Below are 25,709 nucleotides of genomic sequence, written 5' to 3'. Positions count from 1 at the left end.
TATAGAGTACAGAAAGAACAAGAGAGAAAGAAAATGAAGTAATAAGGGTGCGGGATACGACAGAACCTTCCTCCACCATGGTGGGGTAAAATTCTACCCGGACTGCATTTTTTACTGCAGGATTTACACAGAAGTAGACCTACAGCATAGTCCTTCTGGGACACTGACCTGGTCGCATGTGATGACAACCAGAATACAGGTTGAATATGTGCTGAGTATGGGTTGTTGTTGAATTTACACCCTGCACTATGGTTTAACTGTAGATTGTTAACCATAAACAACCCAGAGTTCACAACCCAACAAAAAAACATGGATTATCCTGCTGGGTTGGTCATGGTTAACAACCCATAGTTAAACCATAGTGCAGGGTTTGCACATAACAACCGACAATTCAACAACAACCCATGATTCAACCCATACAACTTGGTTGCTGTTATGTGTGAACCAGGCCATTATTGACTACTGTGTAGGTCGGGGGTGTTGAGCCTCTTTCAGCCCGATGGACGAATTCAATCTAGGAAAGAGGTTCAATACCCCTGGACAAAAGGAAACTCCTTCCACAAGCAACCCTGGGATTAATTGGTGGAACTGAAAAGAGGATTAGGCAGATTCATAGAGGGGATCAACAGCCATTAGAAATGGAACCTCCAAATCCAGGGATACCCGTTGCTGAGTGACCATTGCTGGGAAAGGCTGTGGCGTCCTGCTTGTGGACTTCCTAAGAGGCATCCGGGTTGGCCACCGAGGGAAACTGGGTGGCTGGACGAGCCTGGACTTTTGATCTAATTCAGTAGCATGATTCTTATGACATAATTAATCATAGTTATAGGTGATATGTTAACGATTAATACTTATTAATATTGATATTAATTTTAACTATTTATTGCAATTAACCATAGCAAGATGCGACAGCAGCCATTTGTTTGATGGCATAATAAAAAAAAACAATGACCGGGAAAATTCATCAGGGCGCATAGATCTGTATCAATGGCTGCACTTTTATTTAAAATATGTATATATACCTCCCTTCCTGGCCACAGGCCTCCCAAGGCAGTCCACGATGAGAAGTTAAAGGGATGATGATAATGAGTGGAAGGAAAGGAGGCGGCGTGCTCATCCCAGCCTCAAAAGGGACCAAGTCTCTTGGGTAAGGCAATATATGGCACCTTAAAATAACCTTCCGCAACTAGGCACCCTCCAGATGTTTTGGACGACAACTCCAAGCCTTCCTGAGCGTTGGCCAGTGCTGACGGGAATTGTAGTCCAACAGGAAGGCACCAGATTAGGGGAAGGCTGCCTTAAATGCCGAAAACCAGTTTATGGCGACGCAGTTTATGATGCCACAGTTGTCTTTGCATTTTCTGCTGCAGCCGACTAGTGTGGGCACCCCCTCTGGAAACCGCTCTTCTCTTTAGTGTTGCCCCTTTGGGGGTGACCCCAAGCACAGAGGTATGTAGGAATGAGTCCTCCCCACGGACGCATGCTCCCTCGCTCCCAGTGAAGTCCACTATTCCGTGCTTGAAGGGATCAGAGGCTCATGATGCTGAACGGAACCTCCAGGTGGAAGAGGGAATGTTCCTCTGGGACAGGCATTGGAGAGAGTCATGAGGGGCAGGTGAGTCCATTGCCTCCATGGCCTGCTTGCTGGCTTCCCAGAAGCATCCAGCTGGCCGCTGAGCAATGATAAAAGCTGGGGATCAGCTGGGCTCTCGGTCTGATGCTGAACGGGTCTCCTTTTATTCTAAGCAAGACTCTTCTATCTCAGCACAACCTTCGCGGTGGTTTCGAGACAGCCTTAATTAACTTGTGGAATGAAGGTTACTCGCAATCCATTCAAAAAATAATGCACATATGAGAGGGGAAAGGCTCCTTCTCCCCTGGGGTCAGGAAAGTCGCACGAGGACAGACTTGCCAAACGCCCCCCAGCCCCTTCTGGGCATCTTGGCCGAGGAAAGCCAAGAAGCCGGCCCCTCGTTTCGCCAGAACTAGTGTTCGTTGTATGAATGAAGGGAGGAAGATTATTCAATCAGGTTGCAACAGGGAGGGAGGGAAATAGCAACCAAGAGTCTCAGTTTAGTGGGGATCGCCTGGTTTAAACCCCAGAACCTGTTTCCTACGTCATCTCAATCCCAAGAACACTCTATACCTCATGATTCACCCAAACACGTTAGACATGTCATCTCATTTTTCGATGGCATTGTTGCCTTTCGGCACTCATCGCCTGAGCTCGCTCTTAGAAGGAGCGATGCGATTATCCCCATTTTCAGGCAGGAGTTGATGTGGCGGGATAGCAGCTCACCTACAGCCGCCTTAGGCTCAAGATGAGATTTGAACTGGGGGCTTCCCAGTTTCCACTCTCGGCCTCTATGCTACACCAGCTCTCGTCAGCCAAGATGGGCAGAGGTACGCAGACATCAGGCAAGTCTGGATACTGGCAAAACAAGGCAATGAAAAAAGGCTAATACTATGCTGACAGAGGGGAGGACGAATCCTTTATCTGGATGGATATATATATATATATGTGTGTGTGTGTGTGTGTGCGTGTGTGTGTTCCTAATTCAAACACCCCTCCCTAAAATGGAGGGAAGGTAAGCTGTACTCCACGCCATAAGAGGATCGTGCGACAGGTCGATTTTGTTTTGACAGTTTTTCCTTGCAGCTATCGCCTCCATCTGTTTTAAAAAGGAAAAAGAAAAGATTTGTCTCTTCACTTCCTCTAAGGAGCTGAGTGGCATACATGGAGTTTTCCCCCACTTTAGCCTCACAACAATACTGCAAGGTGGGTTAGGCTGTGCTCGCCCAAGAACACTGACAGAGATCCACCGCTGAGCAGAGGATTTGAACTTGGGTCTTCCTGGGCCAGGGACAACACTCTACCCACTGTGCCATAAAACCTGCTAGTTGGAACTAGGGTGTTGAACCTCTTTCAGCCTGAGGGCCAAATTCCACTGCAGAGAAGCTCTTGGGGGCCGCATTCTAGGGGTGGGCAAGGCCGACAGCAAGTGGGCACGGCCAAGATACCAAAAGTAACAGTGTAATGTAGCTTAAAGCACTTACGGCCAGAACTATGCCTTGAGAGAGGCATGGGGATCAGAAAGGACCCCAAAGCCACACACCTCTCTTTTAACTGTACCACGCAAACCCCTCCTTGTGCCCCTGCGTGGCCTCTTGCCCTCTCCCACCTCCAGCATCAACTCCTTCTGTTTTATCTTTCCAACTCCCCGTGGCCTCATGCCGCCCCCTCATTTTGCCTCACTTATTTATCTATTTAACTCATTCATAGCATTTCTATCCCACCCTTTAGACAAAAAAAGGCTCGCCCATGCTGCTTACAAAGATAAGAAATAAGCCTGCAGGCTTGCAATCCAAAAGACATGACACAAAAGGAAAGGGGATTGGGAGGGAGGAGGAAAAAAGCAAATTCAGGCACTGCATTCTTTGGTGCAAGGTTCAGCAGGTTGTGGGCACAGTGGAAGGGCTGCTACTTCCTCCCCATCTGACATCCTCAGCAGTGACTGTTGGGAGCAGGAGGTGGGGGGGGGGCTCGTATCCAGGCATGATAGAGGAGGAATGGACTTCCCCATTCATCTCTCCTGTGAGTGACCTTTGCTGCCCAAACCAGCGAGGTTTCATGGTCAAACAAAACTAGAGAACATCCAAAACAACCCACTGGAATGAAGAGACAGTAACAGGGTTCGCACAACACGCTAACCCACACTCAGCGGTTGAGTGTGGGTTGCTATGAACCGTGGGTTGTTTGCTGAACTGTGGGTTAGCGTGTTGCCTGAACCCAGGACATCTTTCGCAGGGCGCCTTGTTAACCATGCAGCGTGGCTTATTTTTCTGGAGCAAGCCACCTTGAGAACCCATGGTTTGTTGTTGGGCTGTTCAGGGTGGTTAACAAGGCGCACTGCACGGTCAACAAGCCACCCTGCAGAAAATGTCCTGGGTTCGGACAACATGCTAACCCACGGTTCAACAAACAACCCACAGTTCGTAGCAACCCACACTCAACCACGCAGCGTGGGTTAGTGTGTTGTACGAACAGCCCCAAAGTCTCAGGATGTTGAAAAACTATTTATTAACGATAGACAGACCAACAACAGAGTAATTTCAAAATATATTTAGAACTAATCGTCTCGGCTTCCGCCCTCATCAGTAGCTGTAAAGTTAAAGGGTTAGTTTTATTCCTTGAAATAACCCAATGTGTTATAGACCAGTCACAGGATTCATCTTGGAGACAGATCTTTTCAGAGATCTCTGCAGGCAGTTTTTAGAAATAATGACCCACGAAGGGGGCCCATATACACAACACAGCGTCCGAAACGCCTCGGGCTACTTCAAGGGATAAAGCTATATATATTATTTTTTCAACTAGCAGTGTGGTCCAGTCTGCTGTCTCAAGCAAAAAAGCACACAGAACCCACTTACATCCTCAGACACTTATCCTTCCCTCCACTTGCTACTCGCTGGCCATCAGGGCTCCAGTCTACGGCAAACACCTGTGAAGAGAACAACAAGATGGCTGGTCAAGAGCAGCTCTGGAGGTTTGGGGAGCCTGGCCGGAGAACCTGGCAGGCTCCTTTTTGCACTAAAAAAAGAAAAAGGCAAGATTTCACCAGGTAGCGCTTAAAAATTCACATCCATCTTGAGGACTAGTAACTTCACTGAAACAAACAAACAAAAATAGACAAATGCTCCGATTCCCAGGGTGCTGAATTCCACAGCCTACAAAGTATTGTATGGCATTGGCCATGCAACGTTGAGATGCACAGTGCCTTAGCAACGGGGCTCAGCTGCCCCATCCCATAAGGCCCTGGTGAGCCTGGTTTTAGGTGGCACAGAGTAATTTATTCATGCATTCATTCCATTCCTTTTTATCTTGCTCCTCAGCCAAAAAGGCTTGTGCGAAACCAGTGAATCAAGACAGTCCCTGCTTGCAGGCTTACAATCAAAAAAGACACGGCATACAAGGAAAAAGGGATGAGGGGGGAAGAGGAAAAAAAATGAAGTCATCTTCCAGCAGGGCTGCTGGAATGGCTGCTGAATTACATCATTATAGGGCAGCAATAACTTCTTTGTATGTTTATATTTCAATGAACGCTTTAGCAGGGATTTGAATTTGGGCCCTTTGCCGCAACTGGAAAAAGCAGCGATTCTCGCTCCAGTCCTCTCAGAAGACACTTGAGAAGACACAGACTGACTGTCCTGCAGCACGGCACGCCAACACAGAAACGCCCCGTCTGAAATGGAGCCCTTGCTGTAAGGGTCAGCAGCTGGCGGCCTGGAGGAATCCACCCCCATGGCCCATGAGGGGAGGAACCCAACTCAGTGGCTGAGCAGCTGTGTTGTATGTGGAAGGTCCCAGGTTTGATCCCCAGCATCTCTAGGTAGGGCTGAGCACCCAACCACACCCCTGTCCGAAACCCTGGAGAGCCATTGCTGCCAATCAGTGTTGACAATACTGGGCTAGAAGGACCAAGGTTCTGACACGGTGTAAGGCAGATCACCGTGCTCCTCTTGAAAACAGCCTTCTTTTCAGAGTCATGAGGACTGGAATCTTACTTGATTTTTAAAAGGACCACAGCTCAGCAGCAGAGCCCCAACTTGACATGAAGGTGGTCCTGGGTTCAGCCCCCGGCATCTCCAGTTAGAAGGAGCAGGTTGCAGGGGATGGGGAGAAGACACTTTTTCTGCCCCCGGGGAACCGCTGCCAGTCAGAGCTGGGAATACTGAGTTAGCAAGACCAGCACTCTCAGTATAAAGCAGCTTCCAACGTCTGCGGAAGAGGGGAACGGGTGAGCGGCCAAGGGACTGAGCCGCTGGCCATTTGGGGGCGGGGCGGGGCGGGGCGGGGGGCCTCGCTCTGCCGCCCTCCCGAACTCAGCTGTCGACTGTCCCCTAGGTAAACCTAGCGGCCGGCCAGGCCCTCACCTCGTCCGCGTGGCCGGGAAGATCGACGGCCAGTTTCCGTGTCTTGGTGTCCCACACCTTCACGGTGCTGTCACTGCTCCCGCTGACCAACAGGCGGCTGTCGGCCGACCACGCGATCTGGTACACGGCAGAGACGTGGCCTCGCAGGGAGGTGAGGTACCTGGAGGGGAGGTGGGGGAGCGTGCATTGGGAAGAGTCAGCTGGCTGGCGGGCCCAGCCCCATGGGTGAAGATTCCCTTCCTCTGCAGCGGCCCACCCCACAAAGCCCTCCTGACCCACCCTCATGAAGGACTGCCTGGTTTCAGCTCCCACTCCATCAGGAGGGCCCGGAGCTTGCTTCTAAGACAAAACGCAAAGCCGAACATGATCGAGGTGTGTTACCGGGACTCAGTACAGGCCTAAAACTAAGGGTTTTTTTTTTTAAATGAAATGCTGATTCTTTTATCATATTTAACTGATAATGTTTTAAGAACTGACTGCTTTATTTGAGATTTGTGACCTCGCTCGAGTTCAATTTCTGAGGAAAGGTGGGGAACAAAATCCTTGTAAATCGGAGATGCAGAATCCGAGGCCCAGGGGCCAAATCCAGCCCTACTGCAGTTCCAATCCAGCCCTCTGGGGTCCACCAGATGACCACACCCCCTTTCCCCTAGCCACACCCCCTGCTGCCTAGCCACCAATCATTTGGTTTCTTCCTGGGTTTCGTGCAATGTTTTCCCCCCATTCTAAAAGGCTGAAATGCCTCTCCTTAGTCGCTGGCCGTAAGAGCTTTAAGCTAAAATAAGGCTGGTATTTTTGGAACGTTTGGCCCCACCCACCACTGGAATACACCCCCTCCCCTCCCCAGGGGCTTCTCCAAATAGGAAGTCAGCCCTTGGGCTGAAAGAAGTTGAACACCACTATTGCAAATAACAATCATCGTGAGAAAGGCTATAGCGACAACACAACATACTTCCCAGTCTTTCCGTCCCACAGCTTAATGGATTTGTCGAAGGACGCGCTGGCGATGGTGCGGGTGTCCGGAGAAAAGAGAACTTGATTGATCAGCGCCTGGTGCCCCGTCATTCTCTCCAGTGCCTTCTTGTCCTCCGCAGGGGCCCACAGAAACAGCGTGAAGTCATCCGACCCAGAGACGAGCCTTTCCGGCCCTTGACCCTGTGGGTGAAGAAGCCAAAAACGACTTTCTGCGTGAAAAAGGAAGGGATCCGGGAATAATCTCCTTGTTCCAGTACCGACACCGCGTTAAGGCGCATTGGACGGCTTGTTCACATGTACGGCACGTAAATCTACCCTTTGGAACGCCTCACCCCATGGCGTTGCAGGTAGGGATGGCAAAGAATTCCGCCGCGGACTCAAATGAGGCCGGATTCTTTGGAATCCGGCCTCTGGAATCCGTGGCAGAACGGCACACTCACCTCTGCCTCCCGAGGATTTCCCGTGGGACAGAACTCCAGCTCTGTTGCTCTGGTGATACTGTAATGGCAGCTGCCGTTACAGTATCACCAGAGCAACGGACCTGGAGTGCGGTTCCACAAAATCCTCCGGACGCAGAGCCACTCCGGAGGTTTCCGGGGGGGGGGGGGAGGAACGGATCGCCTCCCCCCACAGCGGAAAAGACCACGGAACGGACGGTGAGTGATCCGTCCATCCCTAGTTGCAGGGAGACTGGTGGCCAGTTTGTCTCCAGGCTAAATTTCAGGAAGGGCAAACTTACCCGGACTTGGTTGTATCGCATCAGCGCTCTCTGTTTGATCTCTGCCACTGTGGGGTAAGAAAAGGGAGGTCAGGAATACCCGGCCGCGAGGGAAAACATGGGGGCCGATGGCAGGGGTGGATTGCCCCATTACTGCCAGCAGAAACGGAGCAAGGACTGGGGGCATGCTGCAGAATTTGCAAACAAGCGGAAAGAAAAAGTGAATCCTGCAACTCGTGTGCTCATTTGTATATTGTAGAAATTGGCTTGTTTTGCAGAATTTACTCAGTGCGCCAGGCTATATGTAGGGCACGAAAGCTGCACTCTCTGAACACTGGAGGCAAAGTCTGCAAATGAATTTCTTGGCTGATTAGCTGCACAGGCTTTAGTCGCTGGGTCGACGCACAGCACGATCCTATGCATGTTTACTCAGAAGCAAGACCAACTGAGTTCGATGGCGCTTACTCCCAAGTAAGCATGGAGAGGATTGCAGCCTTTAATTAAATCGAGGCTGCCACGCTACACATGCTTTCCTGGCAGTGAGCGCCAGAGAACACAGCAGCCTGCCGTTCTGAGCAAATACGCGCAGGACTGCAACATAATTTTGCATGCGAGTAACAGCAAGGGTTCTCAAGCAAAAACAAAACAAAACGTAGTTTTCGGATGGCGCGCTGGTGCAGCAGTCCCCAACGTAGTGCCCTCCAGATGTTTTGGGTTACAAACCCCATCATCCCTCACCACTGGCCATGCTGACTGGGCTGATGGGAGTTGAAGTCCAAAATATCTGGACAACTACTGATTAAAAAGCTTTTAGGGCACAATCCTATGCATGTTTAGGCAGGAAAAAGTCCTACAACTCCCAGCATGGCTGGCTGGGGAATGCTGGGAGTTGAGGACTTTTTTCTGCCTGAACATGCATAGGATTGGGTCCTTAAACCAATTAATCTAAGCTTGCATCTCCTTTTTTAAAATACAGACTTGAAATAATATATACATATTTTTAAAAAGACTAACTGATTCAACACTGCAGCCCTGCTACATAGCTTCTGCCAGTGGCTCCCTTTGGCACCTGAAATTTGAAGCAAGCCCACATAAATGATTGAGGTTGCAAAGAGGGAGGGCTTAAGGACTAGAAACCTGCTTCATCCAAAACAGAAAAAAAAAGGCTGAAGTTCTCAGGAGGTTCAGAATCCTGCATGGCTCCCACGATCCTGCGGTGCAATCATGGAATTAGGTGAGAATAGCGGCATCCGTTTGTTATAGCTGCTGAAGGTAACCCACCACTGGGGACTGGTTTCCTAGTATTTATGTAAAATAAGGGTGGGCTGTTTGTGGCCCTGCAGATGTTTCAGCCTACAACTCCCATGATGCTGCACCATTGGCTATGCTGGCTAGTGCTGATGGGAGTTGTAGGCCAGAATGTCTGGAGGGCCACAAGAAGCCCACCTCTGAGGTCAGTGGTAGAGAAAACTTCAGGGCAATGGTACAGGCCGAGAAGGCGCAGGAGAGACAATGTGGCATAGCGGTTAGAGCATTAGTCTAGGATTTGGGAGATCTGGGTTCAGGTTGCCATTCGGCCACGAAGCTCACTGGGTGTCTTTGGGCCAGTCACAGACTCTCAGCCCAACCCACCTCACAGGGTTGTTGTTGTGAGGATAAAATGGAGAGGAGGAGGATTGTGGCAGCTGCTTTGGGTTCCTTGCAGGAAAAAGGGTGGGATATAAATAAAAATAAATAAAGATGCTCTTACAGGACCCGCTCACGTCCTGGGGGTTGACAGAGGCCTCGGCTGGCTCAAAAGCCCCTGTGCGGAGAACGTAGTCTGTGCTGAGAGCCATGGTGTTCACCCAGTGCGCGTGGCCCTGGAGTGTGCGGCAGAGGACTCCCTGGAAGGGAAACGCAGACAACATAGTCCCTGACCCAGAGCAAATGGGGGGGGGGCAGCATCTGTCTCTCTGAACTCGCTGCATTAAGTCTGCCAGTTTGGGCAGCCCAGAGCAGCAGCTGTGGGTGGAGCTGAGCTGACGGAACCTTCTTATGTGCAAAAAAGGAGGAGTGGCCACGCCCTCCAGGGTTTGGATTGGACAGCGTCCCCTGGCGCTTGATTGGCTACGGAAGCTATAAGTAGAGGAGCTGCGGCAGGGCTGCTCCCCACTTGAGCCAGCGGAGCGGCACCCCCAAAGGCCCAAGCGCTGCTCACGTAGCCCAGGACGTCAGTGGCTGGGGCAGGGACAGACCCTCTTCCCACACTCACATCTTGGGCCCTCCAGACCTTGATGGTCCGGTCCTGGGAGGAGGAGTAGAGCAGACCATCTCCCCCCCACTTGATACAGGTCACGGACTGCGTGTGGCCGGTCAGGATCTTGTCGCAGCGGCCGGCGGCTGTGTCCCAGATGCGAACGCTGCCATCCTTGGAGGAGCTGGCCAAGTAGCGGCACTCTGGGTTCCTGGGAAGGGCGGGGAATCGGGACAGCCTAATCAGAGCCACCAAACATGGCACAAAAAAATCAGTTTCAGCATTCTGCTAAGGACAATCCATGTTCTGCACCTCGAAAAGACAGACTCCCAGGGCAGACTGACTTACAAATGCAGAGGCTCCCAGCAGAGGGACATGATCCATTTGGTGTGTCCCACGAGCACCCGGCCCAGCTGATTCCCTGTGTTCGGGTCCCAGAGGAATATCTGTCCAAGACATAAACACCGGAAACATGGCGGAAATCCATGAAGGGATCCCGGTTCTGGCTGCACGGGATATTTCCGAGCCCAGACAACAGCTCCAGGGGCTGTCGCTGCATGGCCACGTCTACTCCCCGTGGAACTGCGGCCGTGCACGCCCGAGCAGGGTAGGGGTGTCTAACGCTCAGAGCCCACTCCAAGCCACAGTTCCTGCGATTCTTCAGGGGAGGGAAGTCATGACAGTTAAAATGGCCTGCTACTAACAGAAGGTTGTCGCGCAAACTAGGTCAGCCTTACCCAGCCTGGCGCCTTAGAACCATAGGGGTGGAAGGGGCCTAAAAGACCATCGGGTCCAAGCCCTGCTCAAGGCAGGATGCCTGATTCCAGGCGGTCTCCCATCCAAGCCCTAACCAGGGCTGACCCTGCTTAGCTTCCGAGATCAGGCGCATCCAGACTTCCAGTTGTTTAAGAGGACAACTCCCAGCATTCTTATTAACTGTTAATTCTTAACTGCAATTAACTATTGCAAGCAGCAGTGATGGCCACTGGCTTAGACAGCTCAATCAAAAACCAATGGCCAGAAAAATCCATCAAGGCACACAGATCTATATCAATTGGTAGCTTATTTAAAATATGCATATGCCACCTTCCTTCCTTCCTGGCCACAGGCCTCACAAGGTAGCCCATGATGAGAAATTAAAAAGGCGATGATAATGATAATAATAATAATAATTAGAAGGGGGCGTGTTCACCCCAACCTCAGAAGGGACTAGTCTCTTGGGTAAGTAAAGCAATATGTGGCACTTTAAAGCAGCCATCCCCAACCGGGTGCCCTCCAGATGTTTGGATGACAACTCCCAGCATTCCTGAGCATTGGCCATGCTGACTGGGCTGATGGAAGTTGTAGTCCAAAACATCTGGAGAGCTCAAGGTTGGGGAAAGAGAGGAGCAAAATTCCCCCTCCATGTTCGGAGAGCTGGTTAAGCGGCAGAACGACAAATGCACTCTGCATACAGCCAGAGGCACTCCATATTCTAACAGCAACCTCATTCTTCGAGCGCTGTTCCTTATGTCGCCGAGACAGCCCCATCCGTGCACAAGAGTGAGCATTTTAGCATGTTTGGAGAACAGCCCCCACCCCAAATATTTAGATGAAAAAACTGAATAGGGAAAGAAACCAAACCATCCCAACAGGGAGTGAACATGCTCAGCAACCACAGAATATGAAGCGTCTCTTGAGGGAGGGAACAGAAAAGAGAATGGAACAGAATGGAGAGAATGAAACGGAATGGAGTAACCTGGGAAACTCACTGGCTGGCACCTGAGCAGAAGCACTGCAGGCTGCAACGTTTTGTTGCCGCTACCATCAGTCCTTACTCATTCCCATCTTCCAAAGCTCTGGAAACAGATCGTGGGGGCTGAACCGGGCTCTGAAAAAAGGCCTGGTCTTGCACGCAAGCGGCCAGAAACTGCCAGCCGTGTCGAAGCAGAAGCCGGCAGCCGGTCCCTTACCTGGCTGTTCTTGCACCCAGAGGCCAGCTTCCTGCCGTCGGGAGACCAAGCGATGCTGAGCACCCAATGACGGTGACCTGGGAACCCCAAAAGACGGGAAAGGGGGGGATTAGAAAAACCCAAGCAGGCTGTGCGGAGGGAGATGAGAGCGGGGAGGCGCGGCCATCCCACCAACTCTGCCGAAAGACCAGGTTTTTCCCCCCTGTTCCTTCTGCATCCCTTTTTCCTTGTGTGTCGTGCCTTTTAAGATCATAAGCCTGTGGGCAGGGGACTGCTTTCTTTAACTGATTTGTAAGCTGCTTCCAGGAACCTTTTTGTGGCGGAAAGGCAGGATAAAAAGACTTTAAAGAAACAAATGAATGAATTTCCCAGGGTGCATTTCTCTGCAGGCTGGCGGCCTCACCCTACCGAGACTCACCTTTGGCTGTGAAGTGCGGCGTCTCTGTGCTGAGGTCCCAGAAGCGCACCGTTGTGTCACCGGAGCCACTGGCCAGGTACCTGGAAAGAGAATAAATAGCTGTGTACGCAACTGCTGGCAGAGATCGGCATCCCCCCACCCCGAGCTCTACTGCGCCGGCCTTTGATGGAGGTATTTGTGCAGAGGGTGGGAGTCCCTCTGCCAGAGATGCCGCAGCTGCATTGTAGATCCTAAACGAGCCCAGGGGTTGGACTAGATGACCTCCCAAGATCCCACCCAAGCATATGATCCTTCAATTCCAAGGTTGTTTCAGAAGCCTTTTCAAGGGGATTTGCTCCCCAGGAAGCACGGGTATGGCTGTAGAGCCTCTACTTTGCCCGCAGAAAGTCGCGGGTTTGATTCCTGAGATCTCTAGATAAAACGGAACAGGGGGCAGGAGTTGGGGTGACCGTTCTCGCCCTGAGACCCCAAAGAGTCGCTATCAGTGAGAACAGACAATGCTCTAACTCTGCCTTCCCCAACCGAAATTTGCTAAGAATGTATGAGTGTCGACAATTTCCAGTGCCTCTCTTTAAACAACTGAAGCAGAGTCTTCAAATTTCAGTTAAAGAAATCCACATAACATTTAAATCAAGGCTGCAGTCTTATGCACACTTACCTGAAAGTCCCATTGAACTCAATGGGGCCTACTTCTGAGTAGACATGTAAAGGATTGCACTCTAACTGCTCTTTAGGTTTTCCCTGAAATCTTTCAGGCCAAATACCTGTGATGTATTTGGACAAAAACATCAACCTGAGGTACTTTTCTGTTTCTTTTTAGCTTTGGCGTTTACTAAAAACAAATAAGATAAGCATACTAAATGAGATCCCTCTCAACGGCAGGGGCACTGAACCTATCTCAGTCCGGGGGCCTAATTCAATTTCAGAGAAACTCTCGGGGACTGTCCAGTATACTCAACAGGGAGCAGTAAGAATGTTTTACTTATTATGAACTGCTGTAATTGATGTGTTTTATTGTCTTTCGTGTATTGCATTTTTACTGTATACTTTGCTTATTTCTGTGTTGTAACCAATGGTGGTTCAACTTGATCAATATATTATATACAAATCAAATCAAATTTGATTATATAATATATAAAAGAAGTATTTTATAGAAGTCATTGGTTTTCTGATTTGCAGTAACCAATGGTTGCATACAATAGAACTTTACTCATAGAACAACTTACGCCTCATTCAGCAAAAACTCTTGTTCTGTGTCTATCGGATGCCACGTCTAAGGGTTTGTCTAAGTCAGCTAATTGCTGGAGGTGTTAACACAGCTAATACTTCTTTTAACCATATGTTTCAACAATGCCCAATATTTGCCTCTTTTGGGGAGGTTACTATATGGATAAGCCTTGTATCGGAACACTCCTTAATATTTACTGATGTACATGCCCTCTTAAACTATCTACCTGCTTCCTGGAAGTTAACGCACAGTCAGCGCGAACAGATTCTCCACACCCTTTTGGACGGCTAAAAGACTGATATTACATCACTGAAGGATGAACACTCATCTCCTATAATGCAATAGATTGAGGACCTAACCACGCTTTCAGCATTTAAACGGGTGGTGTATAGACTTACATGGATATTTGGTTTGTTTTTGCTGAAGTTTATGTATAATGCTTAGAAAGCCATATTTTCATTTGCGCGCGCAAGTGTACACACATATTTCATTTTTTCTTTTTGTCTTTCGTTCTGTTGAAATTTAACAATACAAACTTGAAATAAAAAAAAAATATTTCAAAAATCAACACATATGAGCCTGTCTTTAGGTCTAGAGCACTGGGAAAGTTCCCTGTGCAAATTTCCCTAACTCCCTAAGCAAATTCCCTAAATTTGCACAGAAAATCCCCCAGGAAACCCACAGCACTGACCTCACCCGCTTCCCCCCACAATACCAGCCACATCGCCACTTACTTCCCAGTGGGGCTGAAAGCCACCGAGATAACAGCTTCGCTGTGGCCCTCCAGGGAGCTGGTGCAGCGGGTCACGGCCCGCACCTTGAAGATGGCCTGCGGCTGGTAGACGATCTCCAGCACCCGCTCCGTCTCCAGTGCTTGCCCGGCCAGCGTCTTCTCCAGGGAGGCCACGATCTCAGCGTCCCGGACGTAGAAGGCGAAAGGGAGCGTCTCTTCCTGAGGTGGGAGAGACGCGGGGCTGGAGCTTTGCATTCTGGGGGATGCGGCGCTGAAAAACTGCAACTTTGAAAAGGGCAGTTTCTTCCAGGGGTGGGCCGTTTGCGGCCCTCCAGGTGTTTTGGCCTGCAACTCCCAGCAGCCTTTGCCAGCATAGCCAATGGCGAGGTATCATGGGAGTGGTGGGTCAAAACATCACCCCACTCTGACCCCCTGCCAGGAGGTGACCACCACACTCGTACTTTCTCCAAAAGGGCATTGCAGACCAGCTGCAGCTTCTCCAGCGTGATATCGATGGGGACGTCGAAGGGGGACCCCAGGACCTGGCCGGCTTCATCTTTGAACTGGATCAGGAGTCGCTCAACGTCTGCCTTCATTTTTTAAAATTTTAGTTTCCCACTTTTAAACCTGTGATTAAAAATGGACAAAATGCAAAAAATTAATAATACTTAAGATGATCCAAATGTAGGATTTTTTATTAGAATACTTTTTAAAATTTAAAGATAATAGCATGTACTTCCCTACTGTTTAAATTTCAGGAAAGAAAACAAAAGTACTGAAAACTGTTGACACTCTAAGGGTACAATCCTATGCATGTTTAGATAGAAAAAAGTCCTACAATCCTGTGCATGCTTACACAGGAAAAAGTCCCACTACTCCCAGCTTTCTTCAGCCAGCTATGCATAGGATTGCACCCTGATATATTTTAGCAACCCAAAGAACCGTGCATGATATGCTGACAACCGCTTATCGACAACTTTGAAACGGCCACACTGTCTAATATTGTGGTTATGCCTTGTTACTAAGGAACTGGTAAAATGGAAAACTTTCCATAGAAAAATGAAGCACAGAAAAAAAAAAAAATCCCCACTCCCATCGCCAGTAAAAAGTGGCAACCTCTTTCTTGCGCACCACCCTAAAAAAAATCCCACCACCTTCCAGGCAGGCAGCCGGGCGAGTCTGTTGCAGCAAAATCAGCCTCCCCCGCTCCACTCCATCCCCCCACACACACACACTCCAAGCCATCTGAATCCATCTCCCCCCCCCCCATTAAATTATGCCTCCCTTTCCTGTGGTCAGTTTTTCACCCCTCCCTCAACCGAGGCCAAACCTTCACACACAAGAGGCAGCCACCTGCCCCGCCCCCGCCCAGATCTTTCTTGACTCTGCTCTCATGAAGACCCTGGGTCAAAATTTGGCTCCCCCCGCCAACCCCGCGCACCCCCCCCCCCAGGGCTCTCCCCCTTCTTGGGGGAGTTTCTCTCCCCCACCCCAATGTGAAACCAGGATCAATCTCCCCTCTCCCCCACCCCCACCATAGATCAGCCTTTTCAGCCCTCGCCAACGGAGACAGCGAACAGGTCTCGCCTCCCCCTCGGCATGAGCGGCTGCTTGCTCCGCTCGGCTCCTTTTGCAAGAGGCCCCCACGTGGGGGGAAGTGGGACTCTCCGACGTCATCACTCCGCGCCGGGCAGTGCGTGCAAGGAAGGGACTCGGCTGCCACCTGGTGGGGAAAGAGCGGGATTGCAGCTACCCCAGCTCCGGTCTCTTCTAGGTTTCTCCAGGGTCGCTAAGCAGAGAGGGGGCTTTTCCCACCCAGTTTTCTACAACTGGAGAACCCGGGGATTGAACCTGGGACTTTCTGCGCGCAAAGCAGGGGCGCTGCCACTGAGCTACGGTCCTTCCCTTTTAAAAATGTATAAACAAACTAAGATTCTAGTCCTCTTAAAAATGTATAAACAAACTAAGATTCTAGTCCTCGTGATGGTTCTGAACAGATGGCAGATTTAAACAGGAGCGTAGGAAGTGATCTTATATTGAGGCAGAGCATTGGTCCATCTAGCACAGTGTTGTCTCCTTTGACTGGCTGAGTTCTCCAGGGTCTCTGCCAGGTTACCCATCTTCGGCTACCCAATCCATTTTTTAACTTGAGATTCCAGAAATTGAACCCAGGACTTTCAGCAGTGCTCTGCCACAGAGCTGCATCGCTTCCTTTGCCAACTTGGGTTTTTAATTAACAAGGTATAGCACAGCCCCCCTAGCACGAAAGAGCGTCCACCGGTGCTTTCGGCTGCCTAGACTAGGAGCTGAATTAGTTTACAGCTTCTCTTTTCAGAGGACTTATTTTTTTACTATTAAAGATTATTAGACAAAGTCATGGGATATCGGGTGAGCACTGGAGAAAGTGAAAAGCCTACCCTCTCCACGCCATTGATAACACTGCCCCTCTTTAAATAAATAATAGAAGCAATAAAGTTTTTGTATCCCGCTCTCAGCCAAAAAGGCGCCTGGAGCAGCTTCCACGTAACCAGTAAAACAAGACGCTCCCTGCCCGCAGGCTTACAATCTTAAAAAAGACACAACACGCAAGGAACAAGGGATGATTCCAACAAGAAGAAAAGGTGGAAGACAACAGAAGAAGCCAATGTGGCTTCACAAAAAGCTTAGGGATGACCTGAAAACAGAAAAGGACACATATAGGAAGTGGAAAGAAGGCCAAGTAACAAAGGAAGAGTACAGGCAGGTAGCACAGAATTGCAGGGATGGCGTCAGGAAGGCTAAAGCGGAGAACGAGGTGAGGTTAGCGAGGGATGCTAAAAACAACAAAAAGGCTTTCTTCAGCTACGTGCATAGTAAAAGGCAGAGGAAAGAAATGGTGGTTCAGCTATTAAATAAGGATGGCAAAATGATCACAGAGGACAAAGAAAAGGCAGAGGTGCTCAATTCCTACTTTGGCTCAGTCTTCTCCCAAAAGAGGGTCTATGACCCCCCTGGCAAAGGCGAAGTACAGGCTGAAGGGGCAGGATTGCAGCTTGAGATCGACAGGCATATGGTCAAGGAACACCTCATTACTTTGAATGAGTTCAAATCTCCAGGGCCAGATGAACTGCATCCTAGAGTCATAAAGGAACTGGCAGAAGAACTCTCAGAACCGCTGTCTATTCTCTTTGAGAAATCATGGAGGACCGGGGAAGTGCCAGATGACTGGAGGAGGGCTAACGTTGTCCCTATCTTCAAAAAGGGTAAAAAGGAGGAACCTGGGAACTACAGACCAGTCAGTCTGACATCAATCCCTGGGAAAATTCTGGAGCAGATCATAAAGCAATCCATCTGGAAGCACCTTGACAACAATGCCGGGATTACTCGAAGCCAACATGTATTTGTCAAAAACAAGTCCTGCCAGACAAATCTGATCTCATTTTTTGATCAAGTCACCTCCCTTGTAGACCGTGGGAATGCTGTAGACATCATATACCTCGACTTCAGCAAAGCTTTCGACAAAGTGCCCCATGATATCCTGATGAGCAAACTAGCTTGAAGTGGGCTAGATGAAACAACGATCCGGTGGATCCACAGTTGGCTACAGAATCGGACTCAAAGAGTGCTTATCAATGGGACCTTCTCAAGCTGGGGAGAGGTAACGAGTGGGGTACCGCAGGGCTCAGTCCTGGACCCAGTGCTCTTCAACATTTTTATGAATGACTTGGAGGAGGAGGTGCAGGGAATGCTGATCAAATTTGCAGATGACACAAAATTGGGAGGGATAGCTAATACTTTGGAAGACAGAAACAAAATTCAAAGTGATCTGGATAGACTGGAGTGCTGGTCAGAAAACAACAGAATGGCATTTAATAGGGACAAATGCCAAGTTCTGCACCTAGGAAAAAGAAACCAAATGCACAGTTACAAGATGGGGGATACGTGGCTCAACCACACTACGAGCGAGAAGGATCTTGGAATTGTCGTCGATCACAAGCTGAATATGAGCCAACAATGTGATGTGGCTGCAAAAAAGGCAAATGCTATTTTGGGCTGCATTCATAGAAGCATCGCTTCCAAATCCCGGGAAGTGCTAGTTCCTCTCTACTCAGCACTGGTTAGGCCTCATCTGGAGTACTGTGTCCAGTTCTGGGCACCACACTTTAAGAAGGATGCAGACAAGCTGGAGAGGGTTCAAAGGAGGGCAACAAAGATGATCAGGGGACTGGAAACAAAGCCCTATGAAGAGAGACTGAAAGAACTGGGCATGTTTAGCCTTGAGAAGAGAAGACTGAGGGGAGATATGATAGCGCTCTTCAAGTACTTGAAAGGCTGTCACAGAGAGGAAGGCCAGGATCTCTTCTTGATCATCCCAGAGTGCAGGACACGGAATAATGGGCTCAAGTTACAGGAAGCCAGATTCCGACTGAACATCAGGAAAAACTTCCTGAGTGTCAGAGCAATACGGCAATGGAACCAATTACCTGGGGAGGTGGTGGGCTCTCCCACACTGGAGGCCTTCAAGACGAGGCTGGACAGCCATTTGTCAGGGATGCTCTGACTTGGATTCCTGCACTGAGCAGGGGGTTGGACTGGATGGCCTTGTAGGCCCCTTCCAACCCTACTATTCTATGATTCTATGAGGAGGGAAGAGGAAAAACAATTGTCTTTTGGCGGGGTTGGTGGAATGGCCCGGCTTCCCTTCTCATCTCCCTCTTTACAGCCTTTAACGGTCTTTATTTCTAAACAAACATGCCCCCCCCCCCCAAATTAGGAAGGCAACTCTTTGACCATTTTAATCACCCTTTTCTGCACTCTCTCCATTTCTATGACATTTTAGAGACGGGGACACCAGGTATTGAAAGTGCGGCTGCACTGGAGACTCCTGGCATGGTGTTAACAACAATTACCAGCTTATCTTCAGCTCTTTAGTGCACTCGTGTACAGGAGTTTAGCAGAAAAATCTCGGGAACTGCATCCCATCCACGTGGCAGCCAGAGCCCCTGCTTCTTAACACGTCCAACTTGCATCTGGCCATTTATCACAGATGCAAAGGGAGTTCCCCACCGATTCTGGGATCTGATCCTCCACTGATCCAGTCCACAAAGGCCCCTTGTCAGCAGCTGTTCCCTCTTTCCCCCATGAGGGTCTCTTGCAGGTCCCCTGACCCTGCTAGCCAAATTTGGGCTAGCCAAGCCAAAATTTGCGGTGAACAAAGTTGACCTCACCTTCTCCCCCTTCAGCACAATCCTACACGTTATGAAGGATTGTATGAACCTACAGAGGCCTTACTAGCCACCCTGTTGCCCTCGCCTCAAGATCTGTTAAGACTGCTGGGCACTCAAGACGATGCTAAGATGCTTTGGATCTGTATTGGTGCCTCATCCATTTCTGGGCCCAGTTCAAAGTGCAGGATTAACCTTCAAAGCTGCAACTTGGCTGAAGTGTCACCTCCTCCCATATATACCTGCCAGAACCTGAAGAGGCCCTCCTCCAAGTACCCCTGCTGAATGAGGTGAAATGGGCAACTTGCAGCTACGACAGAAAGGGCCTTTTCAGCGATGGCTCCCCGTCTCTCAAATGCTCTCTCCAGTGAGGCTTGCCTGGCACCTACGTTGTGCTCTTTCCGGCACGAAGTGAAGACCTCGTTATTCATCCAGGCTTTAGTCCTTGTATCAAAAAGTGGAGCGCATGCTTTTTAGGCCTGAGTGGGCTTATAGCTTTTTGCGGGGGAGGTATAAGTTTGTATGCTGCTTCAGGCTTTTATATTTTATGGTTTTAGCTCTATATTTAGAACTTCAGCTAGTGGGTGGTATAGAAATGTCAAATAAATATTTGGGGAATTCTCTCTCCCTAAGGTACACCCGAGCTGTATTTTACTGGCGTTTAGCTGTATTTCATGTGGTTTGTATGCTATGTTTTATGTCTTCATACTTTATGGTTTTTGTTGTGTGTGGTGATCGGTGTTGTTTTAAAGTGCTGCTGTTTCATGCTTCAATGCTTTATTTTTAGTTTGGATTGTGGCCTCTTACTGACATATGATGAATGTTATAGTATTGTTTTGTTCTGATGTGGGCCACTTTTTGGTTGTCCTGAAAGGCAGCATACAAATCCTGAAAATCAATAAATGCATGTTTACTCAGAAGGCCCACCGTGTTTGATGGGATCCCCCTCGTCACAGCTGGAAGGAAAGGCTGGGACTTTCTTTGGTGGTCAGCGTGCCTCAGCCCCCCTCCACCACCAAAGCAAACAGCTCCAGCCTTCTCCTCCAGTTTGGCACTTAAAGGGGTGGAGGGATCTTTCACTGCACTCTGAGACTCAACACAACTGGGAGGTGAGGATAGGAATGTAAGAGCCGCGAAGGGTCAGACCCAAGGCATCTCTAGTCCAGCATTCTGTTCCCACAGTGGCCACCCAGCTGCCCCCGTAGGAGGCCCACAAGCAGGACAGGAGCGCAACAGCGCTTGGCCGCATTTGTTCCCCAGCAACTGGCAGACAGAGGAAGGCTGCCTCTCATGCTGAAAGTAATGTACAGCCGCAATGAGCAGAAGCCACTGATAGCTGGATACTTGACCCCTTCCCAGTTCCAGTCCAGAAGGGAAGCATGGGGCGCTTCTCATCACCTTGCTGTGCGGAGTTGGATGGTGGACTCCTGATCTTGCAGATGATGGTTTAAGGCAGGGGTGTGGAAGCTCAGGCTCTGAGGCCACATTCAGCCGCTCCGGGGTTCCTCGAATGGCCGTGCCCCCTTCTCCTGTTGATCAGGTAGCTTCCCAGCTTTCGTGCAGTTCTTTCCCCATTCTAAAAGGTTGAAATGCCTCTCCTAAGGCTGAGTGACTGGCAGGAAGGGCTAAATGATGCCGGCATGTCTGTGTTCTGGCTCGCCCCTGCTGCCTTTGGCCCCATCTCCTTTTGCCTTCAGCCCTGCCCACCAAAGTGCAGCCCCCAAAAGCTTCTCCGAAATAGAATTTGGCCCTCGGGCTGAAAGAAGGTCAACCCCCCTGCTCTGACTAGAAAAAATGAGTGCATCCGCATGGGAGACGCAAGGCATTTAAGAAAACACACACACACACACACACACACACACACACAGAAGAGGGACACAAATTTGTAATATTTTATATATATATATATATATTTTCAATCAAAACACAATTAAATATGGTTTAAGTACATGAATACTCGGGCATGAGACAATAAGAAGGTGGTACACAGTACCAAAAAACCTATACACAGCTTTTTTGCTTCTGGCAGACTGACGCACAGTGCCTTCGCTAGAGCAGATATTGCAACAGTAAAATGCCCGCTTCATCCGTCAAGGCTTTCAAAATGCTGGAGGCAAATCAAAAGCTCTCCTACAGGTGATTTGGGTTGTGTTTGTATGTTTTTCGTTTTGTTTTGCACAAATCTTCAGAAAACAAACGCAAATAGGCATTTAAAACCCCCCTGCTCGGAACAGAAAATATTTCAATAGAAACAAAGGCGTTAAGAAAAAAAAATAACAGGAAAAAAACAAAAACCACACGCACAATGGAGTGGACCCCATCTTGAGTGCTTTGAACAGTCTAGTAAAAGTACCCGCCCACTGCAGGTACCAGAACAGAGGAAGCGCAACTTTGCGTGAAAAATGTTATCCATCCCAAAAGTTTGCAGGAAACTAAAAGGGCCAAAGGCATAAAACTGGCAATTAAAATAAATGGAATCGGGGAAGAGATGCTGCTTCTGATCAATGGGACTCCTCACCCCGCCCCCTGCCCCAGCAGTGTGTGTCCGTTGCAGGACAGGGCTGTTGAAGAGCCTAGTGTTCCGGAAGCAGAGCACAGGTGAGACTGAATAAGGACCAAAGATGGGGTTACATTAGTTGGAAGTTGCTTGAAACTAACACCCGCTTCTTTGCAGAACTGACACAAATGTGAGAGAAGGGTCCAGATCCTATCATATTCGGAACATTTCAAGCAAGGAGAACTCAAAATGGCTCCGGGATTTTATTTTTATTTTTTTAGAAGACCACTACCATCAACACTCAGCCCCTCTCCAACAGGTTAAGGTGCCCTGTGCCTTCCTAAAAAAACAAAACAGAAATCACAGCTAGGACCCTATGGGGGGAATCTACCTCCAGTCCCCAGCCCGGACCGTATTCCAGTTCCAAGTTATTTAGATGAATAATTTTTTGCAGACGGAGCAGGGGGATGTTTTGCGAGCGCTGTGTTCCTTCATTGGGAAAGCTGGCAGGGAAGCAAATCAATCTGTGCTCAGTGTGGAAAAGTCTAGGCTCCTTCTCTCTTCCTCCTCGTAATGTTCTTTCTAAAAGGAAAGGAGGGTGTGGGGGGGTTGAGGTTTACAGTGCTTGCGTTCCAGTGGCTCTGTCAAAAGGAGGAGTTTGGCGTGGGGGGAGGAGAGAAACATGTCCACTTATCTTCGGAGGCAGAAAACTCAACATTCCCTTGCTTGGGAAGTTTGAAGATCATAGCTGGGGGGAAACAAGAGAGAGAGAGGGGGGGGAGGAGAGTGAGTTTGGTTTGAAAATGGAATGGCGTCAGACGGCACCATCTGCAAAGCCCACCTCCCCTGGCTTTTCAAAGGTGGCTAGAAAGCCACTGGGGACTAGAGGAGGACACCCCCTGCCCCCAATTTTCACTCCAGAAGATTGTGATTTTAAGAGAGGTTCTTCACATAAACCAGCAGGGCGCTTCTGCAAAATGACATGGTGCACAGGGGACGCTTCCGCCAAGATGCGTATCATGCCAACCAGGCAGGGAAAAGCACCCAGCTGTCCTTAAGTGACACGTGTGCTGCAGTTGTGGGCTTTTGAAGGAGGCTCCCTGAGAAGGGACTGGATCTTCTAGTTACCCTGCTGGAAACATTTATCTGCCCGTTTGAGCAGCCTGAAAGCTGGAGTGTACGGCATCCTTTACTATAAACAGGGTGTAAGAACCCACTTTGGGGCTTGTCGCAATCGCTTATAGAAAGCAACGAGCTGGAAGGGAGTGAGAAGTTATCAAGTCCACTCTGTCAGCCCCATTAACCCACGGCGCACCACCAGCAGAGAGGACGGAAACCCCCTTCCCCATAGTCCCATCCCCTCTCCCCTTCACCACTGATGGTTTGGTGGCTTGGGGGCAGTTCTTTCCCCGTTCCGAAAGGCTGAGACGCCTCTCCTGAGGCTTTGTGAGCTTGGAGCTAGAATAGGCTGGTAGTTCTGTTTCTGCCCGCTCCGGCCTTGGGCTCCACTCTGTGGGCTGTTGGCCCCTGCCGCTGAAACGCCCTCTGACCAAAACAGTCCCCAGCACCCCCGCAAGAGAGCCTGCAGGGCCTCCAGCACCCCCGCAAGAGAGCCTGCAGGGCCTCCAACACCCTCCGCCGTTACCTTTGTGACTTTATCCATGGCCAGGCCAGGCTGTGCCTGCTGCACGACGTCATTCACAATCATCTTGGCGATCCTCCAGGCCATTTCTTCTTGGGCCTAAAGCAGGCAAGAGGGGCCTTTTTGAGCACGGACTGCACTTGGGCGACATCCTACCAGCCAGCGATTGATGTGGGCGGGCGGGCGGGCGGGGCGGGGACACACGTGCGCGCACACACACACACGCCCGCTGCCGTGGCCTGCAATTTACTATTGAGAACAGCCACCCCTTACGCCAGCCAATCAAGCGGCCAAGTTGTTCAAGCGCCTGCAGTTTAAAAGCAGACTTCGGGCGCTCATGGGCACAACCTATTCGCACGACTTACCCCGGTTATGGACTTGGGGAGCTCTCAATTTCCTGACAAGAAATACACCCCCACCATGAATATTCCTCAATGCTAGCTAGAAAGAGACATGATTTATTACTTGGCTTCTTGGTGAAAGGCTTGGATGTACAGGCCTACCTCATCCGTGTTCCCCTGCACCCATTTCTTCATTGCTTGTGAAAACATGGACCCTGTTGGGATCAGAGACGGAAAGATATTACAGCAGCAAAGGTCCATTATTCTTAGGACTATCCTGGCAATTTTCTCCATCTAGGAACCGTCATATCTTAGAAGAGCGGCCCTGCTGGATTAGACCAAAGAGCTGTCTAGTCCAGCATTCTGTTCCCAGAGACCAGCCAGATGTGCCAATGGGGAACCCACAACAGGACATGAGCGCAACAGCACCCTGCTGCCCATGTTCCCCAGCAACTGGCATACTGCCTGTGATGCCAGAGATAATCTGTAGCCTTCATGACTGACAGCCTCCCAAATGTGTCCAATCCCCCTTTGGGCCATCAAAAGAGCAGGAATGTAGAGGCGATGTTAAAATAGGTGCCTGCCTGTCTCGGAAGGCACAGCCATGAGCAGGAGCAGTGGTGAGAAATGCTGGACGAGGCAAGCTGGGTGTCCCTCTGCCCCGCCCCCCCTGGCAGGAGCCCCAGCTGTCTGGCAGCAGTGGCAAGGGAAGCGGGGCTAGACACGCCAGGTTCCTCCGCCCAGAAGCCCAGCGAGCTGGCAGCAGCGGAGGCCTGATGACTTTGGCAGCTGCAGCAGCAGATTGAGGAACAAACACCAGGGCAGGTCCCTTCCGAAGCAGTGGCAGTGGCCTCTTTTCCCTGCAACCAGGAAACAGCTAGGGGAACGCTGGGGGGCTAAACGTGCCAGGTCCCTTCACAAGTGCAGACCACCGACACAAAAAACTGCATGAGCAAAGGCTGAGAACAGTGAGCGCCTCCCTCACAAAAAAGCCCCTGGTAGCTATTCCTATCTAGGAGAGCGATGGCAGGGAAGGGGGAGACGGCAATTCTTATTTTCCAGTGCTATGCCCAGCTCTAACCAGAGGCTTAGAACCCCGCTCTTCTAGGCAAAGGCAGAGCCAAGACCGGGGGGCGGGGTCCTCCTCCTGTGGCGGAAGTGAAACTTCACTGGCCCGGGCTTCTCAAGCTGGGGGAGTCAACCCGCTGTCTAGAACATGGGAGACTAGAGACCTACAGCCCAGGATCTGGCTGGTTATTTCAAGCCAAGATGTGAACCCAAGTCTTCCTCACCCCTGCAGTTCCTAATCACTGCCGTTCCCCCCACCCACACACACTGCTCCCTCCCCATCTGCCTTCAAGCCTCCCTCCTTGTCCTCTGGTCCGCTCCAAACCCACCTGCATGCTATTAAGCTGCCGAACCTTTGACAAGTGCAAGTTCTTCCGTGGAACATGCTGCACTGACCCAAAGGAACCTGCCTCCAAATTATTTTGGTGCTTCGGAGTGCCATCTCTTGGAGACCTGCAGAACGAGGAGGAGGAGCCTACCTTTGGACTTCTTGACGTCGGGCTCTGGCTCAGACTCTCTGATGAACTGGCCCAGGTCGCTCACTCGTCCAAATGTCATCTTCCTGCAGCAAGTGTCGATGGATGGAAATAAAGAGTCCTAGCTCATTAGCTGCGGCAGATGGGAAGGGCAGGACAACCGCAGGACAAAGCCCCCTCCTCCCTCTCTTGGCAGCAGAAGGGCTCAGTGCTGAGGGGCAGCCAAGCCCCCCTCCACCAAATCGCCTCTGGCACCTCGAATGGCACTGTCTCCAGATGGCCTACTG

General features: G+C 50.1%; 2 protein-coding genes across 3 annotated transcripts in view; both read right to left on the bottom strand.

The window, feature by feature from the left end:
• Positions 1-831: 831 nt before the first annotated feature.
• NLE1 (notchless homolog 1) lies at positions 832-15,869 on the bottom strand. 2 transcript variants are annotated; one of them, XM_084823263.1, is made up of 13 exons: positions 15,730-15,869; positions 14,656-14,821; positions 14,196-14,413; positions 12,234-12,313; positions 11,816-11,892; positions 10,212-10,309; positions 9,882-10,074; positions 9,378-9,513; positions 7,649-7,695; positions 6,887-7,089; positions 5,935-6,094; positions 4,432-4,502; positions 832-2,672 (listed from the first exon to the last, which is right to left on the bottom strand). In XM_084823263.1, the coding sequence occupies exons 2-13, from the start codon at positions 14,788-14,790 to the stop codon at positions 2,660-2,662; spliced, it is 1,431 nt and encodes a 476-aa protein (XP_084679389.1). In that variant the 5' UTR covers positions 14,791-14,821; positions 15,730-15,869; the 3' UTR covers positions 832-2,659. The 2 variants fall into 2 exon arrangements, with proteins under 2 accessions (XP_084679389.1, XP_084679388.1); XM_084823262.1 differs by having other exon boundaries at positions 9,882-10,101; positions 15,730-15,847.
• A 3,433-nt stretch (positions 15,870-19,302) lies between these two features.
• AKAP10 (A-kinase anchoring protein 10) overlaps positions 19,303-25,709 on the bottom strand; it is a 35,742-nt gene continuing 29,335 nt past the window's right edge. Inside the window, exons 12-15 of the mRNA XM_084823105.1 lie at positions 25,426-25,508; positions 24,041-24,093; positions 23,541-23,636; positions 19,303-22,643 (exon numbers count right to left, since the gene is read on the bottom strand). Of these exons, the coding sequence (XP_084679231.1) occupies positions 22,638-22,643; positions 23,541-23,636; positions 24,041-24,093; positions 25,426-25,508 (238 nt within the window). The 3' untranslated portion in view covers positions 19,303-22,637. The remainder of the gene's footprint in view (positions 22,644-23,540; positions 23,637-24,040; positions 24,094-25,425; positions 25,509-25,709) is intronic.

The sequence above is a fragment of the Heloderma suspectum genome, chromosome 16, assembly GCF_057233095.1.
Source record: "Heloderma suspectum isolate Gila_16-S chromosome 16, 16-S_ref, whole genome shotgun sequence".
Classification (NCBI taxonomy): Eukaryota; Metazoa; Chordata; class Lepidosauria; order Squamata; family Helodermatidae; genus Heloderma; species Heloderma suspectum.
This window is presented reverse-complemented; position numbering and strand designations above follow the sequence as displayed.

Coding starts and splice junctions, on each gene's coding strand:
- NLE1 (XM_084823262.1), bottom strand. CDS start 14,790: ATGAAGGCAGACGTTGAGCGACTCCTGATCCAGTTCAAAGATGAAGCC. Junction 10,310..11,815: donor CTGGGTGCAAGAACAGCCAG/GTAAGGGACCGG, acceptor TGTCTTGGACAG/ATATTCCTCTGGGACCCGAA. Junction 7,696..9,377: donor CCAGGACGTGAGCGGGTCCT/GTAAGAGCATCT, acceptor CTTACCCCACAG/TGGCAGAGATCAAACAGAGA.